The following is a 15,177-nucleotide window of genomic DNA, read 5'->3' as shown; positions in this document are numbered from 1 at the left end:
ACTTAATATTTCTTTGCTTTTCTCCTCCAGATATCGCTCTGAATTTTCGCACAACGTATGTAAGTCAATCAGGTCAAGTTATTTATAAACCAAGAGAAATTGCCTTACACTATGTAAAAAGTTGGTTTTTTATCGATCTCTTAGCTGCAATACCACTGGACCTCTTGTATCTATTTAACGTTAATACGGTACGTATTAATCTGATTTCGTTATTGTGTGCGTGATTTACAAAAAGAAAAACATTTTTCTATGCGTCTGTTACCATATTTTCGAACATGGTGCATTGTTCTATTTACACATGTAATCGTTGCGCAGTGTGTTCACTGCTATCTTGTCTCGCCTTGTTTAAAAAGTTGTATTCGAAACGTAGGTGATTTTACGAACTGTATTATCTGCAACTGTTGCTTCCATACTATTCATCTTGACGATGTGAGTATGGGTTATGTGGGCCAAGCATACAATGTGGACGATCACGATCTATGGGACCCATGTGGACATTACAACCATGGCCCACAAACCCCATAGTAGAATCACAAAACGATGTATATAATAATATTGTGTATAACCATTGGTAACTACAAAAACAATGCATTGCATTGTGTCTTGGTGAATATCGAGACTTTTCGCTTATCTTTCACTCGAAAATATCGAAATATCATAAAATAGATCGAGTTGGCGTTTTTGAAAGTACAAAACTATTCATTTAAAAGTGTGTCCAAAAGGATACGAAACACATTTGCATTATATTTGGTATTGACTGTTTATTATGCCATTACAAGAGAATTCGTAGCTTTTATGAAAAGCTACAATATAAATTGTATATACAACTCTAAAGGGCAAATTTGATGTCTGTATATATTTATTTTAGGAACGAACAGCTGTCTTTAGTAGCATTCAGAGTTTATCCAGAGAACCAGTTGAATATTAAATAGCATATCCTTCAATGGTAGATTGGAGAATATATGCAGTATTATTAGGTCAAATAAAAAAATTTGGTTTCGGTTACCCGACTCTACCTAGTTTTTAACGCCGACCCTAAACTGTTTTTAAGTATTCGAGAAAAATAATAATAAAATCGCGAAAATCGTGAAGTGTCGCAAAAGTAGTGGGTGCGGAAACTGATATCAACTTATAAAGACAATATGAAACTATTCTTCCAATCTGTAATGGCTGTACATTAGATAGGAAGAAATAAACACAACAGAGACCATTCGGAAAACAATGGAAATCCTGAACTAGACACTCACACTTGAACAAAATAGAATAAAATAAAACATCTACCTACCCCACCTATTTTAAAATTGAATGTAATCGGAACCACAATTTTTTTCCGTTTTCGCCTTAACTAACAACATTTATCATTGGATCGTGCAATAAGGGCGTGGTTTTCCCATGATTTTCATCAGCAGGGTAATGGTGCTATGTATTTACTCAAGCTTGTTCGGTTACTACGGGTGGCAAGACTTCTTCAAAAGATGGAAAGGTATTCCAACTACAGCGCAGTCGTCATATCTTTCCTAATGTGCATGTTTGCTTTGGTTGCTCACTGGTTGGCTTGTATTTGGTATGTCATTGGAAAACAAGAATCGGATAATCAGGAAAACCATTTTACAGCAGGTAAATCATCTCTTTGTGTATTTAACAACCTCATTAGTTGGTGCTTACCGGTAACTAACGATGCATGTCTTTAATAGCTTCAAATTGGAAGGATTGTGCATTGATTGGTGTATAGATCTGGCTCGCCATACTACAAAACATTGATATTTGATACAGCAGAACTACTAATTAAGTACGAGAGGGACATATAGTTACATGTTTGTATGTGTTAATATCAAAACCTTCTAACGAGATGCTACTCTGAACGGAATTTTCTTTTTAAAATTCACACACATAGAAATTTTGTAAAATATCATTTTGATACCCTTTGCGCACACAATGCACTTGAAATGCCATCTATGGTTAGCTCGTCTTCTGGGTTTCATCCTGCCAATAATCGTGATAACAATTTTAATTTGGTCATTTTCCTTTATCTTTTAGTTAGTATATGATACAAAGTAAGGTTTCAATAATGCTTCTGATTTTATTGTTGTGTACCAGCCGAGTCAGGAATATCACCAGTGATAAAATCTAGAGATATTGATACAAATTATCCTTTCCAGTCTCGCTTTCGTTGGAGAATCTCTATATCTGTTGTATAGCCACAGCAGTACTCGCCCCTATACGCCCCTATTCATTTGAAGGACATAAGCGTAGATCACAGGTATTTAAAGAACATTCACTTTCGTATATTCCAGGCTGGCTTCACGAGTTATATCATGATCTTGACCTAGACTTTCAAAATTTAACAACAACAGACACAATGTACATTACTTCATTATACTACACATTAAGTACTATCACCAGCGTGGGGTTCGGAAATGTCTCAGCCAATACAAACAGTGAGAAGATATTTACCATCGTCATAATGCTCATTGGTGGTGAGTACACAGATTTTGTACCTATTTATATTATCAGAAGAAGCACTGTTATATCATAGTGTCCCACGATTTGCCTCGTACTCCGATGAACCTTGTGAGACGTGGGTGGAGGTCTCAAATGGCTTCACTATGGGATATATCTAGATTGAAGATACGTCAATATTTTGTCAGTGCCCGTGTTTTCGACTTCTGGGACAGTTGACAAGAAAGAGCTTATGCCACTACACCAAATAACCATTTTAAGGAGTGTATGTGTTACCCCTTCAGAACAGTAATAAAAGTCTTTAAAATAATAATAGCAAAGAGAAAGACGATTATTGTACCTTGGAAAGTACTGCAGATTGTAATGAATAATCTTTTACTGGTAAAATGTGAGGTAATGCCGAAATTGTGCATGACATTCGGGGTTTAAAGTAAAAAAGGATGTCTTCGAAATGACACTAACTGTACTCAATCTCGCTTTCTGTTTGTTTTCTTGTTATTGATTTGTGTGCAGTGGTTTATTTATTAAACTAACGCTATAAAAGGCATTAGATTTATTACTTGAAATAATTCCTAATTTGTTAAATACTCTTGCAGCTTTAATGCATGCTGTAATCTTTGGTAATGTGACCGCTATCATTCAAAGAATGTATTCAAGGAGGGCGTTGTACCAGGCTAGAGAACGGGATCTCAAAGAGTTTGTTAGATCGCATAACATTCCAAAACCTTTGAAGCAAAGGATCATGGAGTATTTCATGACGTCATGGTCCATGACGAATGGGATTGATACACATGATGTAAGTAAAATAAAAGTACAGAACCCCCTTCCTGTACACAAGCGCCCCCAGCGATGTTTTATGGTAATTATGTAAGATACTCTTCACTTCAAAGCAATATGTTTTCAACCTTACATGGAACGTAACTTATTAAAGTGGACCCTCACGATATATAGTCACCAACACCATGTCCAGTATTACCTATAGCGACAATATTTGCTGTCATGGCAATGTAGCTATAAAGACCCCTCATCTCGACATCATTTTCATATTAACATATTGACATTTTCTTATTTATTTTTAATAAGCATTACTATCATGATTTAATAACAAACGCCAGCAAATGCAAATTATGCAAACTAACTAACAAACTAACTTTTCAATTATTTGAGTATTGGATATTGGCAATATTTGTTAAAATGCAAATTGTGATCGTCTCAGGAAAGGAGAGAACAAGTGACAAATATAGCCTAGTAGCGCAATAATAGCATATATAGTTATGCCCGTGGGGTATTTGTAGACGTATGTGGGTGTGTCTCTGCGCGCCCATTTGTAATATGTGTGTGTTTAAACTTCACTTAACACTTACTCCAAATGTATAGTATATGTGTGCGTGTTTTAACTCCTCTTAGCATTTACTTCAAATATACATTTCTTTTCGTTTTTCCTCAATTACAAAAGATGCTGAAAGATTTCCCTGAAGAACTACGGGCGGATATCTGCATGCACCTTCATAAAGAGATTTTATCGTTAACAATATTTGAACTGGCAAGCGCTGGTTGCTTGCGCTCACTTTCGCTCCATATCAAAACAAGTTTCTGCGCTCCCGGGGAGTACCTGATTCATAAAGGCGACCCATTAAATGGACTTTGGTTTCTTCTTAACGGGTCTATGGAGGTCCGGAGAGATGGCATGGTTGTGGCCATACTTGGTAAGCAAACACTGCATCAGCTGTATCTGGAGTAATACTTTTTTCCATCTGACAACCAATTTTGTATTCAATGGAAATTGTTAAACCACCAATAACTATACATTTTACATGTTCAGTAGAGTTTGATATCATCCATAAGTAGTACCGACTGAATCATGTTCTTGTTAGAATTTGGAATCTAGGTTTAGGGTGCACAAAACCATTTGATTGGATTTACTCTACCATACCATGTGTAAAGCTACACAAATACGTTTAGACACAGGTTATTCAATACTATTCAGGGTGTATGATATTACGAGTAAGTATATTTATAATATAACAAATATTTTCAAAAAATGTTTCAGTTGCAGCAACTACGTGTAGTGCAGCTTTAAAATCATAATGGAATGGCATGTATGTTACGTCATCATCATACTATTGGTTCCTACCTTCTTCGAGAAAGTTGACATGAACACAAATTAAAAGAGAATTCACAAGTCATAACTTTAGATATCTTAGTTCTATCCTGTCATAAAAATTGCAAGGTGTCAAATATAACAAATATGTTTATCATTCTGTTATATTCTGTTCGTCTTCATTTAAGTTGCCTTTTAACAAAGAAATCGTTTTCCATTGCAGGTAAGGGTGATCTTTTTGGCTGTGACCTTTCTGCGGAAATGGATCAGGTTGTGCAGTCGAATGGTGACGTACATGCACTAACATACTGTGACCTTCAATCACTTAGCAGGTAAGACTACTGTGGCAAAAAATGAATATTGCAAAAAAGGTTGGTCACAATGTATGCTACCTAGCTACAAGTTTGATTATTATGTCAGTGTTATTCATATATTTACATAATGGATAACAAGCAATAGCTTATAAAGATAAGGCCACAGTAAGGAAATTTCCCCAATTTTTTGCACACGCTTTGATGTTAAAATTGGTGTTAATATGTAATATATCTCGCCAATAAACATATTACACTGAATTTAATGAAGATGCATAATATGTGCATGACTTACAGCAGGTATTATATATTCATGTGTTGTCCCCAATTATCAAATGCAAACTTTCTAGATTACGGTATACGCCATACATGTACATTGTATGTGTATTACAGCTACGCTTCTTCGGGCCTTCAGTCGTTTGTGAGTTGTTGCCCAACAGGTAATACACTGAGCAGTAAGCAAATTGTTCAAATAGAAATGCAAGCGCGGTAGTCCTTTTAAACATAGTATATTGTGCCATGATTAGTAGACTCGTGTGTGAAGCGGTTAAGATGTAGACAATTAAGGCAACTACTTATGTACGTTCGTTCGTTCGTTTGCTTGTATTATATAGGCGAGGATTGTGAGCTTAATATCGAGATAGCCATTGTAACATCTTCAGGCTGTCCTTGATTAGTTACGATTCTTGACCTATGATGGCGGCCAAAGGTGGTAACGCCTAAGCTTACAAACAAATCATGCTTCGCTCGTAAACACATCGTTATCGAACGAAGGAGGGTAATTACCGTTCAACAACATAACGATCCAGCTGCCCAATCAAGATGTCTTTCAAGTATATATATTCATGCGTATATGCTGAAGGTCATAGACATGAAGGATGCGAGAGGAGAGGGTTGTAGTACGCATGTCAGGGAAGTGTGCGGGAGTAGAAAAGCGTAATTATGTGAATGTTTTCAAATAGAAGATAGTCAAACAGTCTAGCAACAAACGGTGAACGACTGTGAAAATATTACAATAAATATACCATCGCAACAACTCGCACTGCAATAGTTGAAATGATTTATGGTACATCATAATACGGTGATATTATTTTGATGACTTTCTTACATATGTAGCTTTCTATTAAGTGACAAACGTATGACCCTATTAAGGAAGACTGTGCCTCGGGGATGAATTTTACTGAAAAATCAAAGCTCTTAAACCTGTAGTAGCGGCAAGTAGGTTCTTTATCAAATAACCAAAACGTAAATTAATCAATAACTTAAAAAATGGAAAGCTACTAAACCCAATATTATCTGTATGTAGTAGTTACAAGTTTAAATCTGTAACCATAAACTGTACCAGTTGTAACTGGAGTATTAATTTTCGATCAAATACCCACAAGAAATTCACTGAAAATTGTTAAAATACCATCAAGTAGACAATGAACATATTACTCAGTGAGTGGTTGATATTGTCTGTACGCTGAACAGAAACTGTGAAATCGTTTTGGGTGCAGACCCAAAAGTCAATTTTATTTGATTTATCATGTATACAGCTACAAAAAAATACCCTTAGCCACATGTGATACAATATTGTTCACGGTGTACGATATTATGAGTAAATTAATGAACCTAATAAACAAATAGAAAAACGTTTTAGTTGATTGCTAGTGCAGCTGTGAAACCTCTCCAAAATATCACCTTGTTAGTCCCCACCGGACGAAGTCCGAGACGGGGACTTATGGGTTGGGTTGTGTCCGTCCGTCTGGAGCCGTTTCATGGAGATGCCTGGACCTATTTTTTATAACTTGGTACAGGGGCAACATACTATGGCATACATATGCACGTCAATTTGATGATACGATCCAATATGGCTGCCTAGCAGCCATTTTGTTTGCGAATTTTCCCTGTCCAAAGCCATAACTCAGACATGCTTGAACAGATCTCATTCAAAGTTGGTATTAGGACAGTGTTCTATGAGATACATGTGCATATTGTTGTTGTGATACGATCCGATATGGTTGCCTGGTAGCCATTTTGTTTGCGAATTTTCCATGTCCAAAGCCATAACTCAGACATGCTTGAACAGGTCCCCCCCCCCATACCCGACCCGTCCTTTATTGTTGAATAGTTTATTCCATGACGTCATCTTGAAGAGTAGGCATGTTCCATGTCCAACGAGCAGACACACCATATCTAAGTCTGTTTGATTTATGTTCACAAGTGTTGTTGCATGATCAGAGTAGTGATATCAAAAACAACCATATGAGGCCAAACAACATTAACCAGGTTTGAAAATGACAACATAAACTGACAGTTACTTAAAACCCAATCATAGTGGACACTATGTCATTCTCAATGACTTGTGAAAGTTTGTTCTTGGTATATTTGAAATATCTAAAAAGATGTAATTTGGGTCATGTTTAGCTTTACAGAAAATCGAATGGATAAATTTGGTTATCATATTGACATCTTCAAAACATTTTATTCCATGATTTGAAACAGAAAAAAACATTAAACTGTGTATTTCCGAGGTGTATTTCACGTTAATAAATATTCAAACGTATTGCATATACTTGTGACTGTGTGATCCAAAGTCACAACATTATGTTGACATTTCAAAGGGTTTGATGTATGGAAGTTAAAAGTTCAGTTTGTTGTGCTGTATGCATTTACTTGAGTACTTTTCGTTATATCGTAGGTCCGGCCTGTTGGAAGTGTTGGGCAATTATCCCGAATATGCATCCAAATTTACCCAGGAAATTCTACATGACCTGACGTATAATTTACAGGAGGGTTCGGAAGTAGATGTGAGTTCATGGCCAATAGTTCATATTTTTGAAAGCTAAAGAAACGTTCATTGCTGCCAGACACATATTCTTACTAGAAATAAAAAGTACTACTAGCTGACAGTATTTGGTCTATGTCGAGTACTTTTTTCGTATTACCATAACCTCATTTCTTCATATTACTGAATGTGTTACTTGAATTGAAACCTGTGTGTTTGTTGAATGTCTTTCCTCCGCCGATCAAATCAAGTGGACAATATATGCATGGTGTCTGAATATTAAATATGCCAATGAACTAACAAAAATAATGCTGGCATTTACAGCTGTGTACGTATGCAAAATAAACCCCGTCCTGTAACCGTACAGCTAGCAGGCAGAGCTGTACGTGTGCCTTTGCTAGTCCATTAAATTCAATGCTTACTCTCTGATTTCTATCCCTATATTCGTGTGTACCCGCTTCTAACAGAGGGATGAGGAGGATAATGATGAAAAACCTAGCGTAAGTATATTTAACAATGGCAGTAAAATAACCGTGGTATAATGAATTAATACCCGTGTTAACAACGCCTTACATCCCCATTCTGCACTTCTTGCTTTCACCTTCTCTTATACTCGGCAGAGTTTGGTCTTTCCCTTCAAATATTGGTACTGTTTTTGTTTTTGCTTTTTGCAACCATAAGTACCTGCACTGTGTTTTCTTCCACTCTTCTTGAACAATTCTTGACAAATTATTGTGCTCTTTACTCCCCTAAACTTCACACAGAGACATTATCGCAAAAGAGTAAGTACCGAAGCGACTTCAGCAAAATTCTTGTGGATATTTTTATCTATCTTTTTTTTTTGAAATTGTTTTGCAGTGACTTGATAAGATTCACTTTTGAATACTTAAAGTTGTTGATACCATCCATTCACAACGGGTGCTACCATGCATGTATGATTGGAATTGATGTTGTACACATGTTGCATGAGTTTCAACATCGTGTCATGTCATCAAAAAAGTTAAACCCATCGCAGTTGACAAACTGTTGTCTGTTGTTTGCTTCACCTCATTTCATCCTTTTCAGGGACTGCATAGTATTTTTTCTACTTTTTGAAATATATATTTTGTATTTCTAAAAATAACTCCCTTATTTTTAATTACCAGTGGTATTTCAATTCTCATCAAAGTTGTTGTTTTGTCACTAACTGCATGCTAAACTAGTTTTCATATTTAAGGAATGCGTTTTATATTAATCAATTTTTAAAATTGGTAAAAAAAAATAATTCGTTTCTTGATCCAACCTTTCGTGAAATGTGACGTCTATCTAAATTCATATTTTTGGCATAGCAATTACTTAAGCCCCAAAGGCGACCTCCCAGAGTAAGTAGTTTTCCTATATAGTGGTTTTAGGGATTCTGACCCTTCCCTTCTTCATATCAATTCATTTGTTTATAAACAACGAGAGATTTATTATATATGTCCAGATGTAATAAAATCTTACACCACTAACACTATCTTCCTAGACGCACCTTCCGCGCCACACTTACCAGTACTTACCCAACTCATAAGCTCATGGCTGACGCAATTAAAAGCTATAAGATTTGCAAGAGCACTGATAAATCATAAAGTAATGCTGCGCCTATCGTTATGATTAGAGGGTTTTTTCTCCTACAGTTCTTTTGTCTTTCTTTAACTTTTTTTTTTCTTCAATATTTAGGTGATATTTGTAACCTTATAGGCAGTAACAAAGTATCGAACAACTTCACTAAACACCATTTGGGCTTTGCAAATCTAGAAACAATGATTTACATGCAGTGAGAATGAGCTGGATTGATATCAACATCTATATACATTTTTGTGATTTTCCGATGTTTACGACAAAAGCAAGTGCAGAAATGGATGTCTGTCGCATTTTGTATAAACTAATTACACTAATAGACTAAGTGAATTTTATCCGATTATTGGTTGCTATGACAATGATTATTACATGTACATAACATCTCAAAGGTATTCTAAATCTTCTTTCCTTCAGACTGAAGCAGAAAATAATAGCCTACCAGTACATTTACCTTCAATATCTGAAGATGAAGAATACGATGAAGATGACGAAACTGACGCTGAAGATGATGAAGACAATGCAAAAGATTGTGTGAAGTCACCAGATGCAAAGAAAAAACGACACCCAGTCGCAAGATTGGAAATTCCTAAAAGTCCTTTCACGCCGTCGTCAGCCGGCGGAGGGGACCTTAGTCCTAGGTAGATATGGTTACTCTATGCTTTTTGTATTATCCATACCAAATGTCAGATATAAAAATACATTTTGTTTTACCGCATTTTCAGCATTACTTTAAAGATTGCCGTGATGAGAGTTGCCGAAGTTTCATTTAAATTCCTGAAGTTACAGATTACAGTAATTTTGTTGTGTTCTGATTTGTAATATTCAAACTTTACGAAATATGCTGAATTCTTCTAATTATATATTCTTACTTTTGGAGTAAATGAGCTTTTTTCTGACAAATCGTTTGCAGTTCTTGATTATATTTGTAGGGGAAATAGTACATCTATTGAAGGCGAAAATACTAGACGTATTCAAGCTACATAGCGATAAGATTAGCATACATGGCAACAGGGGAATGTCCGGAAATATAAGAAGACATTTCTAGTACTAGTTTTCGTGTATGAGTATAAGTAATGGTGTTGAATACATTTCTAGTATTGGCTTTCGTGCATTTCTAGTACTAGTGTTGAACAAAAAATAGCTGTAATCGTTTATGTAGTTGTGACAGAGAGTGGTCATTGCTTACACGCATAGCATAGTTTTCAGGTTTAGTTCCACATTGTTTTCGTAATCTAAGATGTTAAATTGACATTGGCAGTGTCTATTTTTCGTATTGTTGTTTTTTAAATGTCTTCTTCGTCAGTGTCAATATCTTGTTTATAGATTCCACTTGTTGATTGATTGATTGCCTGTTTGCAATTCATTCATCGGTCTGGTGGTTTTGGTTGATATATGGATGAGTGAATCGATGGTTGGTTAGTTTGTTCGTTGATTGATTGGTTGACATAGGATTATTCATGAAGCTACTGTGTATCAATCCACATGCACAATATCAAGTATCGTTTGTACTAATTGAGTATTTGATTACTTTGGCATGTTTATCCAGAATGTGAATGACTAATCCACGCTGGCGCCGTAACAAAGTATATCAAAAGAGGGCGCCATCACATGCTGTGGCTTAACTTTTTTGAAATCACATACTTTGGTAGATATATGGACAGTCCAATGTCAGTTTAAACGTAATCACTTATAAACGAGAACGTCTACAAATATAAATCAATGTTCTAGAACGATCAAGACACATCATGTGATTAATCTGACAGTAGGTTGGACTTACTACCAAACAGAGTGTCTATAGAGAATCAATTAAGCTGTACAATGTTGTTAACTTATCGCACAATGTTTTAGATATAAAACAAAATACAGGCACTGCTAGTGTGCAAGCGAACACAATCATACCTTTTGTCTCTCTGTGAGCACAAATCAACATCATTGTCGGATGAAATAAGGAAGATTCAAACCCAAAATTGTCAATTTGTGTTCACAGTGAGATTAAATGTAACCGTTCATGTGCATGTGCGCTACCAGTGCCTGTATGTTGTTTGTGCAAATCAAAACAAAAACGTGCGCGTCGAAACAATACCACACCACCCAATTGAAACGCTATAGTCTTTGTGGTGTGGCAGTAACCTACTATGTTTAATTAACTACATGCAATTTAAGTAGTATTTAAATTGAAGTCCACGTATTTGTATTTTCAGATTCGTTGATGGTGTTGAAGATGACAATAACCACTACAAGAATATATCATTCGATTTTCCATCTCCTAAACAATTGTACAGTCGAAATCGTAGCCCAGTATTAAGCCGTAGAGCTAGGTTACTCAATAATTATCAAGACAGCAACATGAGAACGAGTCATACCTCACCTCAACTCGGTCAAGGTAAGGACATTGAACGAAACTCCTCCAAGCATGAATGAAAGCGAAACTATTTAAAATACTGAGTGAACATTTACTTTGTTTAGAAATTGACAAAGTGAGAAGATGTTTCAGGTGTACTTTATAATAAAACTCAATAATGTCTATTGAGGTTTTGTGCTATAATTTTTCATTTAAAGAAACATAGTTTATGCAATATACAGATCATACATTTTGGTATCCCAATAGCCTGTTATGCATATAAGGAAACATACCTTATTTAATTCTGATCCACTTTATTATCAAGATATTTATTGTGTACACACACACACATATACATACATACATACATACATACATACATACATACATACATACATACATACATAGAGTTTCATTTTACTTTCGCCAAGTAGAGTGCTCGATCACCTTGGAGAGCTATCATACATAAAAATGAAAGAAGACTAGTCTGATATTACATTATGGATTTACACTACGGACCGTTTCATCAGAACGATCCTTCTGGTGAAACGGTCCGTAGTGTAAATCCATAATGTAATATCAGACTCGTCTTCATATATATATAGTTAAAGAATTGTTTTACGATATACGTCTTTTTTACCCTACAGTTACAATAACACAGGCACTGTGTCTGCAATAACGTAATGGATATGTAGATGTGAATGTGTGTGCATATACATAATTATATATATATGTGTGTGTGTGTGTGTGTGTGTGTGTGTGTGTGTGTGTGTGACGTTTGCACATATTTTAAAATAGCACATCACATTATGACCATTGACAATCACTGTGCTTATTATTAGCAACTAAATGTTAACAGAAAGACATGCACATTCCCTTCCAGGAGCTAGGTCTGACTCCTCAGAATCGATAGGAGCATCTGATTTAAAACAAGAAGTAGAGTATACTAGAACTAGTGTTGAACGATTAGACAAACAGGTATGTGAAATAACATAAATTGAGATAATATGAACTACTAGACAAACGGGTAAGTGAAATGACATTAATTGTGATAGTGTGAACTACTAGAGAAACAGGTAAGTGAAGATACACCAATTTAAATAGTATATATTGTATATATTGTATGAATCACCTTACGTTTAGAAACTGGTTATGTTTTACATCGACTTACTCTCCAGATATATGCCATATTAAATATTTTATTGAACGACTTGAAAAGAATGATTAGATTATTCATCTATATGTCTTAAATACACTTAGGCTGCAGAGTGTTATGACAATTAAAATAGTTTTGGAATATTTCACAGAGATGCAAACTCTTGCTGTTGTGATACTGTTCTCATTGGTTTTCTGTGGTATGGTATATTCCTATATGTTCATTTATTGACCTCTTATAATGAGCAATCAGTGTTTTTTGGAACATAGTTATCGCACTTGTGTGCAATCTTGATACAAGATGCAGCCTCACATCCCATCATACATGTAGTACTTCACGTATAAGCATTTTGTCTTAGATACACTTGTTAGTTGTATTTTGGTATCTATAGTTTTAGTGGAAAGATGCAACTGCAACAGTTTTTGAACATGTTTTGTTAGGTACAATAACTTGCTCGTAATATCGTACGCATGACCAGTATTGAATTAGTTATTGGTAAATGTATATTTTGTAGTTATATACACGATAAATAAAAAATATATCGACCACTGATGAACATTACAATGTTAAATTATTTGTATTTTAACAATTTACAGTAAATATAGTGTGATTTTTCTGATCGAAAAATAAATGATACCCCAGTTCAAACTAGTACAGTTTTAATATGGTGACAGATTCAAAACCAAGGTTTTGCTGCAGGTTTCAACTTGCTTATACTACATACAGATAATATTGACCACTAACTGACAGATACAATGTACAATATCATTTCATATGTAGTTGACCAATGTTTAGTGAATAAATCTTTAGTTATTTGATGAACAAAAATCTCAATGGCAGCTAGTACAGTGTTCCGAAAAGCCTGGAACATTTCATTATATATTCACTGGGGTAGCAGATTAATTATAATATATTCTAATAATCACAATAGGGTTCCTTGTCTTTAAAGTAGCCATATTGATGAGGATTGGATATTTATTTTTGATTTGTTAATTAACAAAACTAAAATCAATGTGAAACAGCATAGACCAGGTCTGTCTTTGTGTTTGTATTTTGGTATCTAAAAAAATTACGTACAATAACACACATTTTACATATTTATTAATCTTTTGTAAGTTATTGAGTTACAAACAAGGTCTTGGCATATTCACATTGATTTTTCAAGTAGGAAGCCATGATGAAATTGCTTTATGAATTAATAATCCAAACTAAATAGCCAATCCTCTGGCCTCTCTTTAACAATGATGATCGGCCGTCCACTCATGATCACTACATGGTTATAAACTCTTAAATGTCTTACAATTTCAAAACACTTTCGAAAAGAACTTCAAAATTCCAGAAGTTAATTCTTTTGATTTAACATTTTGAATTCTCTGTTACAGGTTTCACATCTAAGTAATGATGTTGCAAGTCTCAGCCAAGACTTAAGATCAGTAATACGTTTACTTCAATTGTCAACATCTCCTCCAGTTGGAGCGAGTGCTAACGAAGTAAACAACGTGCCAAACCCACCAAGAAACGCAGGAAACATCTCACAGAGACCAAGTGCACTTCAAGAAACCTCATTTCCAATACGTTCCCCTTCGTCCGATGACATAGGCGGGGCTAATTTTCCTAAACCTAGACAGTTTGTTGTTAGTCATCCATTAGCAACAACAACAACACCGCCAACTACTTCACTGCCAAAAAATCCTTGGCAACGGAGGGACTCATATGAGATGGCAGGAAATACGAAGAAACAAGCACTTAACACACCCTTAAAACCTGTTAAAAGTACAAACTTAGATGACAAAATGGAAGATATTAACCCGGAAGAGCAAACGTTGATTAACATGGACAGCACGGAGTATGACTCTGACTGCAGTGGAACGGATTTGTAGATGGTACTATAATGAAATACTTACTGTGAACAAGCTAAGATACTACGAAACCAGAGTGACTATAGAGTTTCAATTAGGCACCGCTATGTTGTTATCCTCTCACACAACGTTTTTTTGGTTACAAATTACATAAAGCAAAACACAGGCACTGATAGCGCGCAAGTGTACAAATGATACATTTTATCCCACTGTGAACACAAATTAATAACACTGTCGGATGAAATAAGAAAGATTCAAACACAAAACGGTTAATTTGCGTTCACAGTGCGATAATTAAATGGAACATTTCATGTGCATGCATTCTATCAGTGTATGTATCGTGTGAGATGTACCTTATTGAAACTGTAGTCTTTCTGGTTTGGTATGACTTATTCACTTCATCCATTATTGCATTAATGGACAAAGCATAATTATTACACATTACTTGATTTTGTGGGGGAAAGCCTCTATCACATCCGATGTTACAGTAGTCAGTGTGGTGTAACTAAAAAACCCACACCACCCTATTCTGATCTGTGAAGCAGTCTTTATCATTAGTATGATGTCACTATTCTCAACA

The 15,177-nt window shown here is 35.3% G+C and overlaps 1 protein-coding gene across 1 annotated transcript in view; it reads left to right on the top strand.

The window, feature by feature from the left end:
• The window catches only part of LOC144450741 (voltage-gated delayed rectifier potassium channel KCNH8-like), a 143,459-nt gene extending 128,841 nt beyond the window's left edge, over window positions 1–14,618 (top strand). Inside the window, exons 6-19 of the mRNA XM_078141436.1 lie at window positions 31–188; window positions 1,410–1,617; window positions 2,295–2,477; window positions 3,057–3,256; window positions 3,917–4,166; window positions 4,785–4,893; window positions 7,556–7,658; window positions 8,110–8,142; window positions 8,407–8,424; window positions 8,971–9,003; window positions 9,656–9,879; window positions 11,443–11,624; window positions 12,466–12,560; window positions 14,121–14,618. Of these exons, the coding sequence (XP_077997562.1) occupies window positions 31–188; window positions 1,410–1,617; window positions 2,295–2,477; window positions 3,057–3,256; window positions 3,917–4,166; window positions 4,785–4,893; window positions 7,556–7,658; window positions 8,110–8,142; window positions 8,407–8,424; window positions 8,971–9,003; window positions 9,656–9,879; window positions 11,443–11,624; window positions 12,466–12,560; window positions 14,121–14,618 (2,294 nt within the window). The remainder of the gene's footprint in view (window positions 1–30; window positions 189–1,409; window positions 1,618–2,294; window positions 2,478–3,056; window positions 3,257–3,916; window positions 4,167–4,784; window positions 4,894–7,555; window positions 7,659–8,109; window positions 8,143–8,406; window positions 8,425–8,970; window positions 9,004–9,655; window positions 9,880–11,442; window positions 11,625–12,465; window positions 12,561–14,120) is intronic.
• Window positions 14,619–15,177: the final 559 nt, after the last annotated feature.

The sequence above is a fragment of the Glandiceps talaboti genome, chromosome 20 (assembly GCF_964340395.1).
Source record: "Glandiceps talaboti chromosome 20, keGlaTala1.1, whole genome shotgun sequence".
In the NCBI taxonomy this organism is placed as follows: domain Eukaryota; kingdom Metazoa; phylum Hemichordata; class Enteropneusta; family Spengelidae; genus Glandiceps; species Glandiceps talaboti.
The sequence above is the reverse complement of the archived record's forward strand: the minus strand, read 5'-3'. Positions and strand labels throughout refer to the sequence as shown.